Below are 17,526 nucleotides of genomic sequence, written 5' to 3'. Positions count from 1 at the left end.
TCAAAAGTAGTCTATTAAAGAATCTACTTTCAGTGGTTTGCTTGTTCAGTTTAATAACCATTGGGAAAGGCAACAGGCAGAAGATCTTTTCTCCAGAAAAGCGAAGGGTGACCGAATAGAGGTCTTTAAAATGATGAAGGGTAGACGTAGTGAAGAGGTTTCCACTTGTGGGGGAGTCTGAAACTAGGGACCATAAATAGAAGATAATCACTAATAAATCTGATTGGGAATTCAGGAGAAACTTCTTCACCCAGAGAGTGGTGAGAATGTGGAACTCGCTACCACAAGGAGTAGTTAAGGCGAATAGCATAGATGACTTTAAGGGAAAGCTAGCTAAACACATGAGGGAGAAAGGAATAGAAGAATATGCTGATGGGGTTAGATGAAGTAGGGTGGGAGGAGGCTCGGAGCATGAACACCGACATGGTCTGTTTCTGGAGTGAGCCTTTGGCGTGGTGGTAGCATTTCTGCCTCTGGGCCAGAAGGTGCAGGGTTCGAGCCCCATTCCAGACATCCCGGTGAGTGGAGTCGGAGCTCCGGCTTTGAATTCTGGGTTGACATCCAGCAGGATATTTGCGCCTGGTAAAACCATCCCACCATATCGGACCGACCACCCTCTCGGCTGGTATAAAAGATGGTGACGGCCATGGAAGGAGCATTCACGCGGCCAGTCAGCCTGCGAATCCTTCCCCTACTTCAAAGGGAACAGCGAGAAGATACGAAAATGGTGATGATGTCTGCCTCTGCTGTGTACACTCCATGTAAGAATAAAATATGTATGAATAATATTTCAGGGAATATTGCATTCTTCCCATGTCCTGGCCGGCCTCCCACATTCCAAAACTCTGCTTACCGTGTACTAACTCTCACCAAGTCACGTTCACCCATCACCCCTGTGCTTGCTGACCTACATTGGCTCCCGGTTAAGCAACGCCTCGATTTCAAAATTCTCATCCTTGTTTTCAAATCCCTCCATGGCCTCGGCCCTCCCTATCTCTGTAATCTCTTTCAGCCCCACAACACCCCAAGATATCTGCGCTCCTCTAATTCTGCCCTCTTGAGGATTCCTGATTATTATAATCGCTCAACCATTTGGCGGCCGTACCTTCTGTTGCCTGGGCCCTAAGCTCTGGAATTCCCTGCCTAAACCTCTCCGCATCGCGGACTCTTTTTCCTCCTTTAAGACGCTCCTACCTCTTCGACCAAGCTTTTGGTCACCTGTCCTAATTTCTCCTTATGTGGCTGGGTGTCAAATTTTTTGTCTTATAACACTCCTGTGGGACATTTTACTAGGTTAAAGGCGCAATATAAATACAAGTTGTTGTTGGTCATCCTGCAAACCTTCAGCCTGCAGTGGTGCCAGTCTCGCATTCCACAATTTCCCTCAGTAAACACAGTGCAAACAAAATCAATCAGTGATGATGAAGTGGAGATGCTGGTGTTGGACTGGGGTGGACAAATGTGAGAAGTCGCACAACACCAGGTTATAGTCCAACAGCTTTATTTGAAATCACAAGCTTTCGGAGCGCTGCTCCTTCGTCAGGTGAAGTGAAGAGATGCATATAGGCACAGCATATATAGTCAGAGAACACTGCCAGATGATTACAGGTAATCTTTCTAACTGCCCTTTATCACACCTTGGCAGAGAGATAATCACAGCAATCAAAGGTGTGGATTGTGTCCTGACTGACCTGTTTGGACACCATCCACACCTTTGATTGCTGTGATTATCTCTCTGCTGAGGTGTGATAAAGGGCAGTTAGAAAGATTACCTGTAATCATCTGGCAGTGTTCTCTGACTATATATGCTGTGCCTATATGCATCTCTTCACTTCACCTGACGAAGGAGCAGCGCTCCGAAAGCTTGTGATTTCAAATAAAGCTGTTGGACTATAACCTGGTGTTGTGTGACTTCTCACAAGTGATGATGGAAGCTGAATCAATCAGTGATGAAAGCTGTGCAGAGTGGGAGAAGCCAGCTGGTGGGGGCGGGGAGGCGCGCGGCCGCCGCGCTTTAAATGCCGGCTGACGGTTGGGGGCGCGCGCGCGCGGCCTAGCAGGGCGGCTGGAGCCTGGCGTCGGAGTGACGGCATCTCGCCCGGGGAAGGGAGCGGCACTGGCGGCCGGTTCGTGAAGCGAGGCTGTGGCTCGCTTGCTCGGATTGTTTCCCACCCTAGCGCGGTTTGGATTGAGCGCCGCCGCCGCAATGAGCAAAAGGAAAGCGCCGCAGGAGTCGCTGAATGAGGGGATCACCGACTTCCTGATCGGTAATGGCGCACACAGACCGGCTGCCCCTTCCTCACAGCCGTGCAGGCATTCCCGGCGGTTAAAGGGAGGCCTGGCGCCTCTCTCTTTACTATCCTTCTGTATTTACACTGTGTCAATAGCGGGTTATCACTCGAACCTAATCCTAACACTAAATTTAAACTCGAAATCGTGACGTGTCAATAGGGGACTTTAAATCTAACTCCCAACCCTCAAACCCTCGTCCCATCCTAATCCCAGTCCTAACCCCTAGTCCCAACCCTAATCCTAAATCACACAATGTCAATAGTGGGTTAAAACCCTAACCCTAAATCACGCAGTGTCAATAGTGGGTTCCATCCTTACCCCTAGTCCTAACCCTAACCCTAACTCACGCAGTGTCAATAGTGGGTTCCATCCTTACCCCTAGTCCTAACCCTAACCCTAAATCACGCAGTGTCAATAGTGGGTTCAAACCCTAACCCTAAATCACAAATTGTCAATAGTGGGTTCCAGCCTTACCCCTAGTCCTAACCCTAAATCATGCAGTGTCAATAGTGGGTTCAAACCCTAACCCTAAATCACGCAGTGTCCATACCGGGTTCCATCCTTACCCTTAGCCCTAACCCTAAATCACGCAGTGTCAATAGTGGATTCCATCCTAACCCCTAGCCCTAACCCTAAATCAGCCGTGGCTCAGTGGGTAGCACTCTCGCCTCTGAGTCACAAGGTTGTGGGTTCAAGTCCTACTGCAGAGATTTGAGCACAAAAATCTAGGCTGACTCTCCAGTGTACTGCTGAGGCACTGCACTGTTGGAGGTGCTGTCTTCCGGATGAGGCGTTAAGCCAAGTCTGCGCGCTCAGGTGAATGTAAAAGATCGCATGGCACTATTTCGAAGAGTTATCCCCGGTGTCCTGGCCAATATTTATCCCTCAATCAACATCACCAAAACAGATTATCTGGTCATTATCACATTACTGTTTGTGGGAGCTTGCTGTGCACAAATTGGCTACCGTGTTTCCTACATTAGAACAGTGACTACGCTTCAAAAGTACTTCATTGGCTGCTTTGGGATGTCCGCTGGTTGTGAAAGGTGCAAGTCTGTCTTTTCTTTCAATAGTGGGTTCCAGCCCTAACCTTAAATCATGCGGTATGAATGTAGGGGTCAATAGTCATTGTGATGCTATCAATGACACAGGTTGATCGTGCTGTCAATAGTCACTTCTTTACCAAATCCTAGTGACAAATCCACTGTCAATAGGATCAACCTTCCAACAGCAATTTTAATATGCCTACATGTAATTTGTTATTTAATTTACCAGTCTGTATTATATCGAAAGCAAAATAATTGGTTTGTGGTAACCCAAAGATTCAGGGGCTCTTTGGCATTGAAAGTAGATTGCTGAGGCAGAACCTTTATAGAAGTGGCGACATGAGGAAAAACTTCTTTATGCAGCGAGTGGTTAGGATCTGGAACGCAATGCCTGAAAGGTGGTGGAGGCAGATTCAATCATGGCTTTCAAAAGGGAATTAGATAAGTACCTGAAGGAAAAAAAATTGCCGGGATACGGGGAAAAGGTGGGGGAGTGGGACTAGCTGAAGTGCTCTTGCAGAGAGCTGGCACGGGCTCGACGGGCCGAATGGTCTCCTTCTGTGCTGTAACCATTCTATAAGTTTGCACGATATTAAACCATATAGATAAGGCAGATCTGAAGCATTAATTTAAGAACAAAGTGCATAGGCTAAAACTGAGGATGGATGATAGGAAGAACTTCTCGTGCAAAGAGTGATCAAGACTTGGAATGTTCTGGTAGGACATTGGAGGCAAACACCTTCAAGATCCAGTTAGGGATGGGAGGGGAAATGCAATGTTTTCCTGGGTGAATGAGTTAAAGTGAGATGAATGGCCTCTGCATCTGTTTTTTTACTGCCTAGTCACTCATCTCATTCCTGTTTAAAGGACCTTGCTGTGTATAAAATAGCTATCATGTTCACCTATATTGCAATTAATTATTTATGAAGTTGTTTTTGAGACATCCTGACTGTAATATATGTGGATAGAACAAATGAAGGACAGAGACAGGATGAGTTACTAGTCCATGTGCTTGCTTTATTAGGCCAGAGCGAACTGAGCATGTTCATACTAAACCATGTGATAATACATTACACCAAACACATCTTCCCCTCGCCTCCCCTTTCAGCATTCCGAAGGGACCGCTCCCTCCGCGGCACCCTGGCCCACTCCTCAATCAACCCTAATGCCCCTTCACCTGGCACCTTCCCGTGCAAGCGCAGGAGATGCAACGCCTGCCCTTTTACCTCCACCCTTCCCACTGTCCAGGGCCCCAAACACCCCTTCCAGATGAAACGGCGATTTACTTGTACTTCTTGCAATTTAGTATACTGTATTCGCTGCTCACGATGCGGTCTCCTCTACATCGGGGAGACCAAATGCAGATTGGGTGACCACTTTGCGGAACACCTCCGATCTGTCCGTAAGGGTGACCCTGAGCTTCCGGTCACCTGTCACTTTAATTCTCCGCTCCACTCCCACTCTGACCTCTCTGTCCTCGGCCTCTTACACTGTTCCAATGAAGCTCAACGTAAGCTCGAGGAGCAGCGCCCCATTTTTCAATTAGGCACTTTACAGCCTTCTGGATTCAACATCGAGTTCAACAATTCGGTAGTGTGGAGAATGCTGGAGTCCATTATAAAAGATGTAATAGCAGAGCACTTGGAAAACAGTGACAGGATTGGACAAAGTCAACATGAATTTACAAAAGGTAAATCATGCTTGACTAATCTACTGCAGATGACACAAAGCTGGGTGGGTGTGTGTGCTGTGAGGAGGATGCCGAGAAACTCCAGTACGATTTGGACAGGTTGGGTGATTGGGCAGATGCATGGCAGATGCAGTATAATGTGGATAAATGCGAGGTTATCCACTTTGGTGGCAAAAACAGGAAGGCAGATTATTATCTAAACGTCAATAGATTGGGAGAAGAGGAAGTGCAACGAGACCTGGGTGTCCTTGTGCACCAGTCGCTGAAGGTAAGCATGCAGGTGCAGCAGGCAGTTAAGAAGGCAAATGGTATGTTGGCCTTCCTAGCGAGAGGATTCGAGTACAGGAGCAAGGATGTCTTGCTGCAGTTGTACAGGGCCTTGGTGAGGCCACACCTTGAGTATTGTGTGCAGTTTTGGTCGCCTTATCTGAGGAAGGATGTTCTTGCCATGGAGGGAGTGCAGCGAAGATTCACCAGACTGATACCTGGGATGGCAGGAATGACGTATGAGGAGAGATTGGGTCGAATCAAATCAAATCAAATCAACTTTTATTGTCATTGTTAGTGCACAAGTGCAGTACAACGAAATGTAGACTTGCGGCTCCCGAGAGTGTACATTTGGATTAAGACATTTAAACATTCAACATACATTTGGCTTGTAGTATATTAACATAAACATAACCCTAATAAAGTGCATTGGCAGATGTGCAGGCTTTAGAGTTTATTTGTGGAGTTCAGTAGGATGACAGCCCTGGGAAAGAAGCTGTTCCTAAATCTGGTCGTACGGGTGCGAATGCATCTGTAGCGTCTCCCAGATGGCAGGAGGGCGAACAGGCTGGGGTGGGTAGGGTCTTTGATGATGGACCGTGACCTCCGTAGACAGCGTTTCTGGTATATGTGCTCTATGGTCGGTAGCCGGGTGCTGGTAATTCGTTGGGCAGTTTTGACTACCCGCTGCAGGGCTTTCCGGTCATAGTAGCTACAGCTGCCATACCATACTGTGATACAGTTTGTTAGGATGCTTTCTATAGTGCAGCGGTAAAAGTTAGAGAGGATCGGGGGTGACAGGTTACATCCCTTCAGCCTCCTTAGGAAATAAAGGTGCTGCTGGGCCTTCTTCACCAGAGAGGAGGTATTGAGGGACCAGGAGAGGTCTTCCGTGATGTGGACTCTGAGGAACTTAAAGCTGTCCACCCTTTCCACCACAGCCCCATTGATGTGGATGGGGGTGTGACTTCCGCCTTTGGACTTCCTGAAGTCCACAATGATTTCTTTGGTTTTCTTGATGTTAAGGGCCAGGTTGTTATCAACGCACCACTTCACGAGATGCTGGACCTCCTCCCTGTAGGCTGACTCATCGTTGTTGGTGATCTGGCCTACTACCGTGGTGTCATCCGCAAACTTGATGATGGTGTTGGAACCATTAACAGCCGCACAGTCGTGGGTGAAGAGGGAGTAGAGGAGGGGGCTCAGCACACATCCTTGTGGGGCCCCCGTGTTCAGGGTCAGGGGGGGGGAGGTGTGGTTACCTAATTTGACAGACTGGGGTCTGTTTGTTAGGAAGTCCAGGGTCCAGTTGCAGAGGGAAGTGTTCAGGCCAAGAGTTTGGAGTTTGGTGGCCAGTTTGTTGGGGACGATAGTGTTGATTGCTGAGTTGTAGTCTATGAACAGCATTCTGATGTAGGTCTCCTTCCCATCTAGGTGATTCAGTGCCGAGTGTAGAGCAGTTGTGATTGCATCCTCTGTTGATCTGTTTGCACGATAGGCAAACTGGTGTTGGTCAAGAGAGGCAGGAACACTAGCTTTGATGTGAGCCAGGACCAGTCTCTCGAAACACTTCATTATGATGGGTGTGAGTGCGACAGGTCGATAGTCGTTCAGGCACGTCACAGCCGTTTGTTTTGGCACAGGAATAATGGTAGCGGTCTTGAAGCATGTAGGGACTACTGCCTGGGCCAATGACAGATTGAAGATGGCGGTGAAGACATCAGCCAGCTGATCAGCACATTCCTTGAGTACCCATCCAGGGATGCTATTCGGTCCAGCAGCCTTTCGTGTGCTCACTCCGCGTAGAACACCCCTTACGTCGGAGGTCGACAGAGTGAGCACCTGGTCTTCCGGGGGTGGCAAGGCTTTGGTAGCCGGCTCCCTGTTGTCCCTGTCGAAGCGAGCGTAGAAGTTGTTAAGCTCCTCCGGAAGGGAGGCATCGCTGACCGGGGGGCTGGTGTTTTTGCCCTTGTAGTCAGTGATGGACTGGATGCCTTGCCACATGCACCGGGGGTCCGAGTTGTTGCGGAAGTGATCCTCTATCCGCAGTGTCTGTTTCCTTTTGGCAGTCCTGATACCTTTTTTTAGGTTGGTCCTAGCTGCACTGTAAGCCGCCGCGTCACCAGATTTAAATGCTGCGTCGCGTGCTTTCAACAGTGAGCGGACCTCTCCGTTCATCCAGGGTTTCTGGTTGGGGTATGTCCTGATATTTTTATGGGTCGTGACGACCTCGCCGCAGCTGTTAATGTAGAATAGCACTGTGGATGCGTATTCCTCGATGTCATTATGGGCAAACATGCCCCAATCAGTGCGTTCGAAGCAATCCTGAAGCTCCGATACTGCCCCCTCTGGCCATACTTTCACTGCTCTCACTGATGTTCTCCCTCTTTTGGGTCGATTGGGCTTGTATTCGCTGGAGTTTAGAAGAATGAGAGGGGATCTCATTGAAACTTATAAAATTCAAACAGACTAGACAGACTAGATGCAGGAAGGATGTTCCTGATGGCGGGGGGAGTCCAGAACCAGGGGTCATAGTCTAAGGATAAGGGGTAAGCCATTTAGGACAGAGATGAGGAGGAATTTCTTCACCCAGAGAGTGGTGAACCTGTGGAATTCTCTACCACAAAAGGCAGTTGAGGCCAATTCATTAAATATATTCAAGAAGGAGTTGGATATATTTCTTAAGGCTAAAGGGATCAAGGGATATGGGGAGAAGGCAGGGACAGGGTACTGAATTTGGATGATCAGCCAGGATCTCATTGAATGGCGAAGCAGGCTCGAGGGGCTGAATGGCCTACTCCTGCTCCTGTCTTCTATGTTTTCTATGTAATTTCAGACCATAACCTCTGCCCTTTTTTTTTCACATGGCAGCTGTTGATCAGTCAGCCGTTGCCATTTACACTTCATCTAGACTCATCTTTTGTTTCTTAACTTGTCCCACTACCATCTTTTTTTGCCTTGCACCATCATCCCTTTTGTCTCTTAATCTCTCCTGCCTTTCATCCTATCACAGACCTTCCCTTTTGTCCTTTCCTCTCCTCTCCTCTCTCCCTGCCCCTACACTTGCTTAAAAGTCTTTTACATCTCCAACTTTTTCCAGTTCTGACGAAGGGTCATCGACCTGAAACGTTAACTCTGTTTCTCTCTCCACAGATGCTGCCTGACCTGCTGAGTATTTCCAGCATTTTCTGTTTTTATTTCAGATTTCCAGCATCCGCAGTATTTTGCTATTGTGATAATACATTATGGAATACATACTAAAAAAAGTGTATGTATTCTCCTCTCAAATACAACAAAACTGTGGACCCACCTTTCTCAGCATTACATGTAGCACATAACATAAGAACATAAGAAATAGGAGCAGGAGTCGGCCATATGGCCCCTCGAGCCTGCTCCGCCATTCAGTAAGATCATGGCTGATCTTCTACCTCATCTCCACTTTCCCGCACTATCCCCATATCCCTCGATTCCCTTAATATTCCAAAACCTATCGATCTCTGTCTTGAATATACTCAACAACTCTGGGGTAGAGAATTCCAAAGATTCACCACCCTCTGAGTGAAGAAATTTCTCCTTATCTCAGTCCTAAATGGTCGACCCCTTATTCTGAGACTGTGACCCCTGGTTCTAAATTCCCCAGCCAGGGGAAACATATTCCCTGCATCTCCCCTGTCAAGCCCTGTAAGAATTTTGTATGTTTTAATGAGATCGCCTCTCATTCTTCTAAACTCTAGAGAATATAGGCCTAGTCTCCTCAATCTCTCCTCATAGGACAATCCCCCCATCCCAGGAACCAGTCTGGTGAACCTTCGTTACATTCCCTCTATGGCAAGTATATCCTTCCTTAGGTAAGCAGACCAAAATGTACACAATACTCCAGGTGTGGTCTCATCAGGACCCTATGTAATTGCAGTAAGACGTCTTTACTCTTATACTCAAACCCTCTTGTAATAAAGGCCAACATACCATTTGCTTTCCTAATTGCTTGCTGTACCTGCATGTTAACTTTCAGTGATTGGTGTACAAGGACACCCAGGTCCCTCTGAACACCAACATTTCCCAATCTCTCTCCATTTAAAAAATACTCGACCCCTTGTGACCCCACCTCATTGTTCTTTGATGTAATGTTTTCCTGACTGACTTGTTTGGACACCATTCACACCTCTGATTGCTGTGATTATCTCTCTGCCGAGGTGTGATAAAGGGCAATTAGAAAGATTACCTGTAATCATCTGGCAGTGTTCTCTGACTATATATGCTGTGCCTATATGCGTCTCTTCACTTCACCTGACAAAGGAGCAGCGCTCCGAAAGCTTGTGATTTCAAATAAAGCTGTTGGACTATAACCTGGTGTTGTGTGACTTCTCACATTTGTCCCCTTGAAGCCTCTTTGCATCCTCCTCACAACTTACATTCCCACCCAGCTTTGTATCATCAGCAAACTTGGATATATTACATTTGGTGCCCTCATCCAAATCATTGATGTAGATTGTGAATAGCTGGGGCCCAAGCACTGATCCTTGTGGCACCCCACTAGTTACAGCCTGACAACCTGAAAATGACCCGTTTATTCCTACTCTCTGTTTTCTGTCCGTTAACCAATCCTCAATCCATGCCAGTATATTACCCCCAATCCCATGAGCCCTAATTTTGTTTAATAACCTCTTGTGTGGCACCTTATCGAACGCCTTCTGAAAATCCAAATACACCACATCCACTGGTTCCCCCTTATCTATTCTGCTAGTTACAACCTCAAAAAACTCTTAACAGATTTGTCAAACACGATTTCCCTTTCATAAATCCATGTTGACTCTGCCCAATCCTATTGTTATTTTCTAAGTGCCCTGTTACCACGTGCTTAATAATAGATTCTAGCGTTTTCCCTACCACTGATATCAGGCGAACTGGTCTGTAGTTCCCCGTTTTCTCTCTCCCTCCTTTCTTAAATAGTGGGGTTACATTTGCTACCTTCCAATCCGCGGGAACCGTTCTAGAATCTATGGAATTTTGGAAAATGACAACCAACGCATCCACTATCTCTGTGACAAAGACTCCTGGCTTTTTTTCTTTTAAATGAACTACAAATCCAATTTGATAACAGGTTTGCGGAGGAGCCTTCCTGATCATCTTTTGGTGTTGAACCAATTTTCGGGCTGTTTTTTGGTTCCAAACGAAAGGTGATCCTGTTTCTATCTCGGACTTGTTTGAACCTATATGTTTCACTTCAATCCACTTTGACTATCTACAAGTACTAGGAAATAATAATTTGCTATCTCACAGAAGTCTACATGTACTCTCTGAAAAGGTCTACTTGGCCATGACCAGGCTTGTAGTGGAGTTTTGGGTGGTTTCTGCAATTTTGGCAAATGCTGCATTTGCTGACAAGCGATTCAAGATCACTGTCCAATCCAGGCCAGTAAACAAAGCTTCTTGCAATTGATTTCATACTGACGATCCCTGGATGTTCAGTATGAAGTTCGGCCACAATTCTATCTCTCAAAGAAGTAGGTACCACCACTCTGTTTCCCCACTTGATACAACCTTGCTCACAAGAGAATTCAGTGCGACGGTTATAGAATGGTTTCAATTCTGTATCCATACACTGATCAGTCCATCCATTCAAGGTGTTTTCAGATACTCTTTTCAGTACTGAGTCCTTTTGGGTCTCACCTGCAATCTCAGTTGCATCCACAGGAAAGTCTTTGTCAACTGCACCTCGCATGAAAATCACACGTTCACTCCCAACACGAGTCCTCGTGACAATGTGGACAAGGCATCTGTGATTGCGTTTTGCTTTGAAGTGCGATATTCAATCGTATAATCATATTGTGACAACAACACTGCCCAACATTGCATTCTTGATGCCACCATTGCAGGGATGGCAGATTTGGGCCCCAATATTGCTAGGAGTGGTTTGTGATTGGTTATCAGGGTAAACTTTCTGCTGATCAGGAACTGTTGGGATTTCTTGATTTCAAACACTATGGCCAGTGCTTCCTTTTCAGTTTGCACATAGTTTCTTTCGCTCTTTGTGAGGGCTGCACAAAAGCACATTTGCTCCTTTTCAGTTTGACGTTGTGAGCATTCAACCTTTGAAGCACTATATCTAACACTTCTAGAGTTTCCTCCTCACTGCTTGTTGCGAACAGCACATCGTCTTGATTGCATAAACAATTTGGAACTCATTGCAAAATCTTAACCATTGTAGCCTGGAAGATTTTGGGGGAGGACTTTACACCATACGGCAGCCTTGGTGTATGAGTACAATCCCTTGTGTGTGTTGATAGTGAGATACTGTTGACTCTTTGTCAACATTCAGCTGAGTGTAAGCGTGCGACAGGTCAAGCTTAGAGAAATCCTTTGACCCCGAGCGTGCTGCATCCAAATCTTACGATGTAGGTAACGGGTACTGCTCATCGTCAACTGCTTGGTTGATAGTAACTTTGTAGTCACCGCACAAGTGTACAGTTTTGTCTGCTTTGGGCACTACCACAATCAGGGTAGCACATTCACTTTTATCAGGTTTTACTAGCACTCTGTTCTCTCTGAGCTTCGCTAGCTCTTCTTCCACCTGACTTTTCAACGCATAGGGGACCGGCCTTGCCTTACAAGACAGGCTTCGCGTTGGACTTGATGCGGATATGCGCGTCATACCCCGTGATGCCCTCATAACTGTCTGTGAACATGCTGTCGTACTTGTTCAGCATTGTGTCGAGTTGCTTCTTTGAAGCATCAACACTGAAGACGTTTTTCCAGTCTAGTTTTAACTTTCTCAACCAGTCTTTGCCCATGAGGGTTGGCCTGTTGTTGTAGCTCGCTACAATAATAGGCAGCTTTACTGACTGGCCAATGTGTTGAACTGTATATTCCATTTGTCCACCTGTGTCTAGGATTTCTCCAGAGTAGGTTTTTAACTCTCTATGGTACTCTTTGTAAGAGGTTCTTGATTAAACTTACACTTATATGTGTCCTTACTCATGATAGAGCAGTCCGTCGACGTGTCGATACACATATCAATATATTGCTCATTGAACAAAAGTTTTGTACGGAAGCCTTTCTCACGACTGCTAGTGTTGCCGCATAGATACTGTAGATGCCTATTTCTTCAACATCAGGTGTGTTCACTTCAATATTGTAAACTCTTCCCTTTTGTTGTCGCTGCTTTGCATTGCCACTAGAATGGTTCTTACTTCCTGCTTTAGATCTAGCTCTGCAAGCTATTGAAATATGGCCTTACTTCTGGCAGTGAAAACACTTTGGCCTAGAAATTCAGTGGGCTGCGCCACCTGTTAGTGCCCAAAGAGGGCACTTAGTCGGTTTAACGCCACTGGCCACGCCTCCCGCTAAATTTAGCGGGATGCTAATGGCGGCGCTAGCCGTTAGTGCTGCGCTGCTACCGATGACGTCATCGGTGTGCGCAGCGCCCCGCTACCGCCCCGATCGTGAAATTTGGTAGCGCCCCCTGCTTTAACGCTGGTCGCAATTTGCGACCGGTTCAGGGGGGCCTACCTGCGGCGTTAGAGTGCTGAGGTGTGTGGTGGCCATTTTTTTTGCTGGCCACCTGCCAGCACCTCTTCGCACCGCCATCCCCGGCCTCCTGAGCACCCCCCCACCTGCGTTGTGCCAGCTGTGTCCCAAGAGCCCGGCACTTCTCCTCGGTGCCGGGCTCTTTTGCCGGCACTCGCAATCGCCGATCGCGCTGCAGCAGGCCCCTCTACTTTAAGAAGGGGAGGAAGGCCTGCAGTACCGCAGCGCAACGTGCCGCAGCGTGTTGCGCTGCGGCACGTTGCGCTGCGATTTTCAGTTGCAGCGCCCCAAGAGGGATGCGGGGCGCCTCGAGTAGCGCTGCGCTTCTGTCTGGGGCGCTGAAACTGAATTTCCGGCGGGCGGTTGCGACTCCTTCCGGGGCGGTACGTCCGGCGCCCTGGCGAGACTGGTGCCCCAAACGGGGCGCCAGTGAATTTCTAGGCCTTTGCATTTCTGTATTGGCAGGACTGTGGTGAGTGATTTCCATTGCTGTGATAACAATTCACTGAGCTGCTCTCACCGACATGCTTTTGACTTGGTCTCACAGCTTTAGGTTTGGCGGTGGCTTTGTGACTGTAGACCTCAGCTGCAGTAGTCACTTGAGTTTGACGGAGCTCCCTAGCATTCTTAGACGACATCTCCATAGATAGGGCAATTTTGCATGCTATATCAAACGTTAGGTTCGGAGTGTTGAGTAACTTGGACTGTGTGCGCTCACCCACCAGTCCACACACAAACTTATCTCGCAACGCACGATCCAAAACAAAGCCGAAGTTACAATACAAAGACAGGTTCTTAAGAGCTACAATATACTCACTGATGGTTTCACTTTGTTTTTGGTTTCTGGTACCAAACTTCTAGCTCTCTGCTATTTCTAATGGCTTTGGGTCGAAATGGTCCTCGAGTTTTTCGACAATGTCTTCAAACGACGGATCCTTCGCTTTCCCTGGCGCGAGTAGGTTTGTCAACGTTCTGTAGATATCTGGCTTGATCTCCGTTAGAAAAATTGCTTTTTTCCATTCACGAATTACCGTTCATGAATTTCTTTATTTTGCGCTTGAACATTCTCATCTGCACCTTCAGTCTCAATAATGTTATTAGTCCTAAAAAAATCTCCATCCGCTCAATGTAAGAACTGAATGGTTTGCAAGCTCGATCATACATGCCGAGGCTTCCATGAATCCCGTAGGTGCGGCCATGATTGTCCCGATCCCGTCGAACAGTGACTCAGCCGCTCCCTGTGTACCTGAGAATCCACGCCGCTGTTGCTGTGTATACATACACAAGAAGGCGAAGCGCAGACGATTGTGCATCAACATTAATGGTAAAACATTGCAAAAATTCAGTTTAAGTGTCACAAATTCACCTTAAACTTGTCCACTCGAAGGTTGAACACTGTCCTTCCATGATCGCTAAAAATGGTTTTGGGATCCCATCCTCATCGGCAAAATGTAATAAAAACAGAAAATGCTGGAGATACTCAGCAGGTCTGACCTGAAAGTTAACTCTGTATCTCTTCACAGATGCTGCCTGATCTGCTGAGTATCTCCAGCATTTTCTGTTTTTATTTCAGATTTCCAGCATCTGCAGTATTTTCTTTTTGGCAAAATGTAATATATGTGGGTGGAACAAATGAAGGACAGAGACACGATGAGTTGCTAGTCCATGTGCTTGCTTTATTAGGCCAGAGCGAACTGAGCATGCTCATACCAAACCACATGATAATATATTACACTGACAGAACTAGTAATGTGCGATATACTGCAAGTACTTTCATTATATTGTTAAAAGCAGCCTCTGAATACTCAGTAAAATTGTCTGCCCCTACAGCATTTGGCTGAGGCTTCACCCTAATAACATTTTCCTCCGGTTGGAAAGTCTGTTTAAGTTGCCTGTGTAGTGCCAGCACTTTCATCTCTGAGTCAGAAGGTTGTGGGATAAAAAGAAAGAAAGACTTGCATTTCTATAGCGCCTTTCACAACCACCGGACGTCCCAAAGCACTTTACAGCCAATGAAGTACTGTTTGAAGTGTAGTCCCTGTTGTAATGTAGGCAACGCGGCAGCAGCCAATTTGTGCACAGCAAGCTCCCACAAACAGCAATGTGATAATGACCAGAGAATTTTTTTTTAGTGATGTTGATTTGAGGGATAAATATTGGCCCCGGACACCGGGGATAACTCCCCTGCCCTTCTTCGAAATAGTGCCATAGGATCTTTTACATCCACCTGAGAGAGCAGATAAATCCCACTTCAGGGCTGATACTTCAGTGCAGTACTGAAGGAGTGCTGTATTGTTGGAGGTTTTATTTTTCCGATGAGAGTTTAAACTGACGCCCCTGTCTGCTTGTTCAGTGGACGTAAAAGATCTCATTGTACTATTTGAAGAAGAACAGGGGAGTTCTCCCAGTGTCTAGCCAACATTTATCCAGCAACCGGTATCGCCAAAATAGGTTAACTGGTCATTTATCTCATTGCAGTTTGTTGTACCGTAGCCAATTGGCTGCTGTGTTTTCCTACATACAGGAAACTGTGTGTTATCCGGAGGCTAACTGTCCGGAATGCTCGAGCCACCGGCAAAAATCAGGAGCCGTTTTCGTTAGGTTTTTTTTTCTTCTCGTTGCTTTTTTTCCTCAACAGTCAAGCTCTGCGAGGTCTGCTGAAGCTGTTGCTAAGCTACAGAGACGCTTGGACTGTTTAGAAGCTGTTGCTAAGCTCAGAAGCTTCCGTATCTTTCAACATTAGCGCTGGTGTGTCCGGCAGTTTTGAGGGAACGGCAGCAGCTCGGTCCCGTCGGTGCCGGATAGCACAAAGTTTCCTGTAGTAATAGTCGCTGCACTTCAGAAGTGAATCATTGGCTGTGACGCATTCTGAGATATACTGAGGATGTGAGAGGCATGTCTTTTATTTCCGTGGGATGTTGGCAGCAATGTGAGTAATACTTAAAACATTATACCCGAGGACACCGATTTGTCCTTTTTAATTGAAATATATATGGTTTGTTTCGACAGCTCTGTGTTTAATGGTTTGTAATGAAGCCTCACTTTCATTGATCACAAACCTCTCATTCAGCCAGTGTAGTCGGTAAGATTTTAGTAATCCTCGGTTTGCAACATCAGTGGGATATTAGGAGTGAAATTTATGATCAGAAAGAGTGAAATGGACTGAAAACTGATTGAAACACAATGGGTCATAATTTTAAACCAAATGAATGCATTTCACTGCAAATGAGTGAATCTGTAAAGGACCTTCTGATCTAAATGTCACAGTTAACACTGCCTTTACCAAGTGAGCCAGATACACCCTGCTTTCACCAATGGACTCCATCTGGGGAGCTGTGTAAAAACCCTCTCACAATCAAAAAGCCCGTTTTAATATTTTATAAGATGCATAGGCATTCTCTGGTACTCAGTGGCCAAAGTTGGTTTCCTGTAAATGTTCAGACCTGTCGATTTTTATTTAGGGAACATGGAAATTAACATTCTGTTTCTGTCATGGAAATGTTGTCGTGGACTTTGAAGGGTGACTGTGTCTTAATTTCAGACAGTTTTGTCTCCCTACCAGCCCCCCCATAAAAGTTTAGTGTAGGAGACTTGTTCAAGACACCAGCACCACTCTGCTTAAAGGCACATTGTGTGTAAGGTTCACTGGTTTAAATAGCTCAGTGAGACACTGGGTACATTATTCATGTGTTAATAGGTAAATCTGCAGACAAACAGTGGGGATTCTTCAAAGAAGTATTTGGTCGGGTACAAAACTAGCATATCAAAAGGCTCCACTTGTGTAGTTAAACAACCATGCTCAAGAAATGAGGTAAGGGACTGTACCAGGCTTATACAAATGCAGGGAAAAGTGGAAATCCAGCATATTGGGAGAGTTATAAAAAGTAACAAAGGGATACAAAGAAAATAATGATGCAGAAAGGGAATATGAAAAAAAACTTGCAAGCGATATCAAAGCTGACAGCAAAAGTTTTTATAAATATGTTAAGAGAAAGAGAGTGGTAAAGTGTAATATGGGCACAGTAAAGACAGATGTGGGGAGACTATAATGGACAATAAGGAAATGGCATACTTCTTTGTATCCATTTTCACAGTGGAGAAAGAAGTACAAGGGAACCTAAAAATAAGTCATGGGAAAGAACTTAGTGGATTTAATATAAGATTTTAAAAAATGGTAATGGAGAAAATAATGGGACTTGAGATAAACAAATCTCTGGGACCTGATGGTTTCTCACGCTATTGAAAGCAATAGAGGAGGATATCAAGTCATAATTTTCTAAAGTTCTCTTGATTCAGGAATTGCACCTATGGATTGGAAAATTGCGGCACGGTGGCATAGTGGTTAGCACTGTTGCCTCACAGCGCCAGGGACCCGGGTTTGAATCTGGCCTCGGGTGACTGTCTGTGTGGAGTTTGCACATTCTCCCCGTGTTTGCGTGGGTTTCCTCCGGGTGCTCCGGCTTCCTCCCATAGTCCAAAGATGTGCGGGTTAGGTTGATTGGCTATGATAAATTGACCTAGTGTTAGGGGGATTAAATACGTGGGGTTACGGGGATAGGGTGGGATATGTGTTGGTGTAGGGGTTACGGGGATCGGGTGGGATATGTGTCGGTGCAGGCTCGATGGGCCGAAATGGCCTCTATCTGCACTGGGGTTTCTGTGTGTGATTCTGTGTGTGAAATGTCACTCCATTATTTAAGAAGT

The 17,526-nt window shown here is 46.2% G+C and overlaps 2 protein-coding genes across 2 annotated transcripts in view; both read left to right on the top strand.

Annotated features, from left to right (window-relative positions):
- Window positions 1–17,526, top strand: part of enkd1 (enkurin domain containing 1) — a 48,933-nt gene that overhangs the window by 29,323 nt on the left and 2,084 nt on the right. The window lies entirely within an intron of this gene.
- The window catches only part of polb (polymerase (DNA directed), beta), a 195,468-nt gene continuing 179,975 nt past the window's right edge, over window positions 2,034–17,526 (top strand). The window contains exon 1 of the mRNA XM_085971302.1: window positions 2,034–2,267. Within this exon, the coding sequence (XP_085827428.1) occupies window positions 2,207–2,267 (61 nt within the window). The 5' untranslated portion in view covers window positions 2,034–2,206. The remainder of the gene's footprint in view (window positions 2,268–17,526) is intronic.

This window comes from Somniosus microcephalus, chromosome 30 (genome assembly GCF_052327205.1).
Source record: "Somniosus microcephalus isolate GS21.2 chromosome 30, FLI_Smic_1.0, whole genome shotgun sequence".
In the NCBI taxonomy this organism is placed as follows: Eukaryota; Metazoa; Chordata; class Chondrichthyes; order Squaliformes; family Somniosidae; genus Somniosus; species Somniosus microcephalus.
The sequence above is the reverse complement of the archived record's forward strand: the minus strand, read 5'-3'. Positions and strand labels throughout refer to the sequence as shown.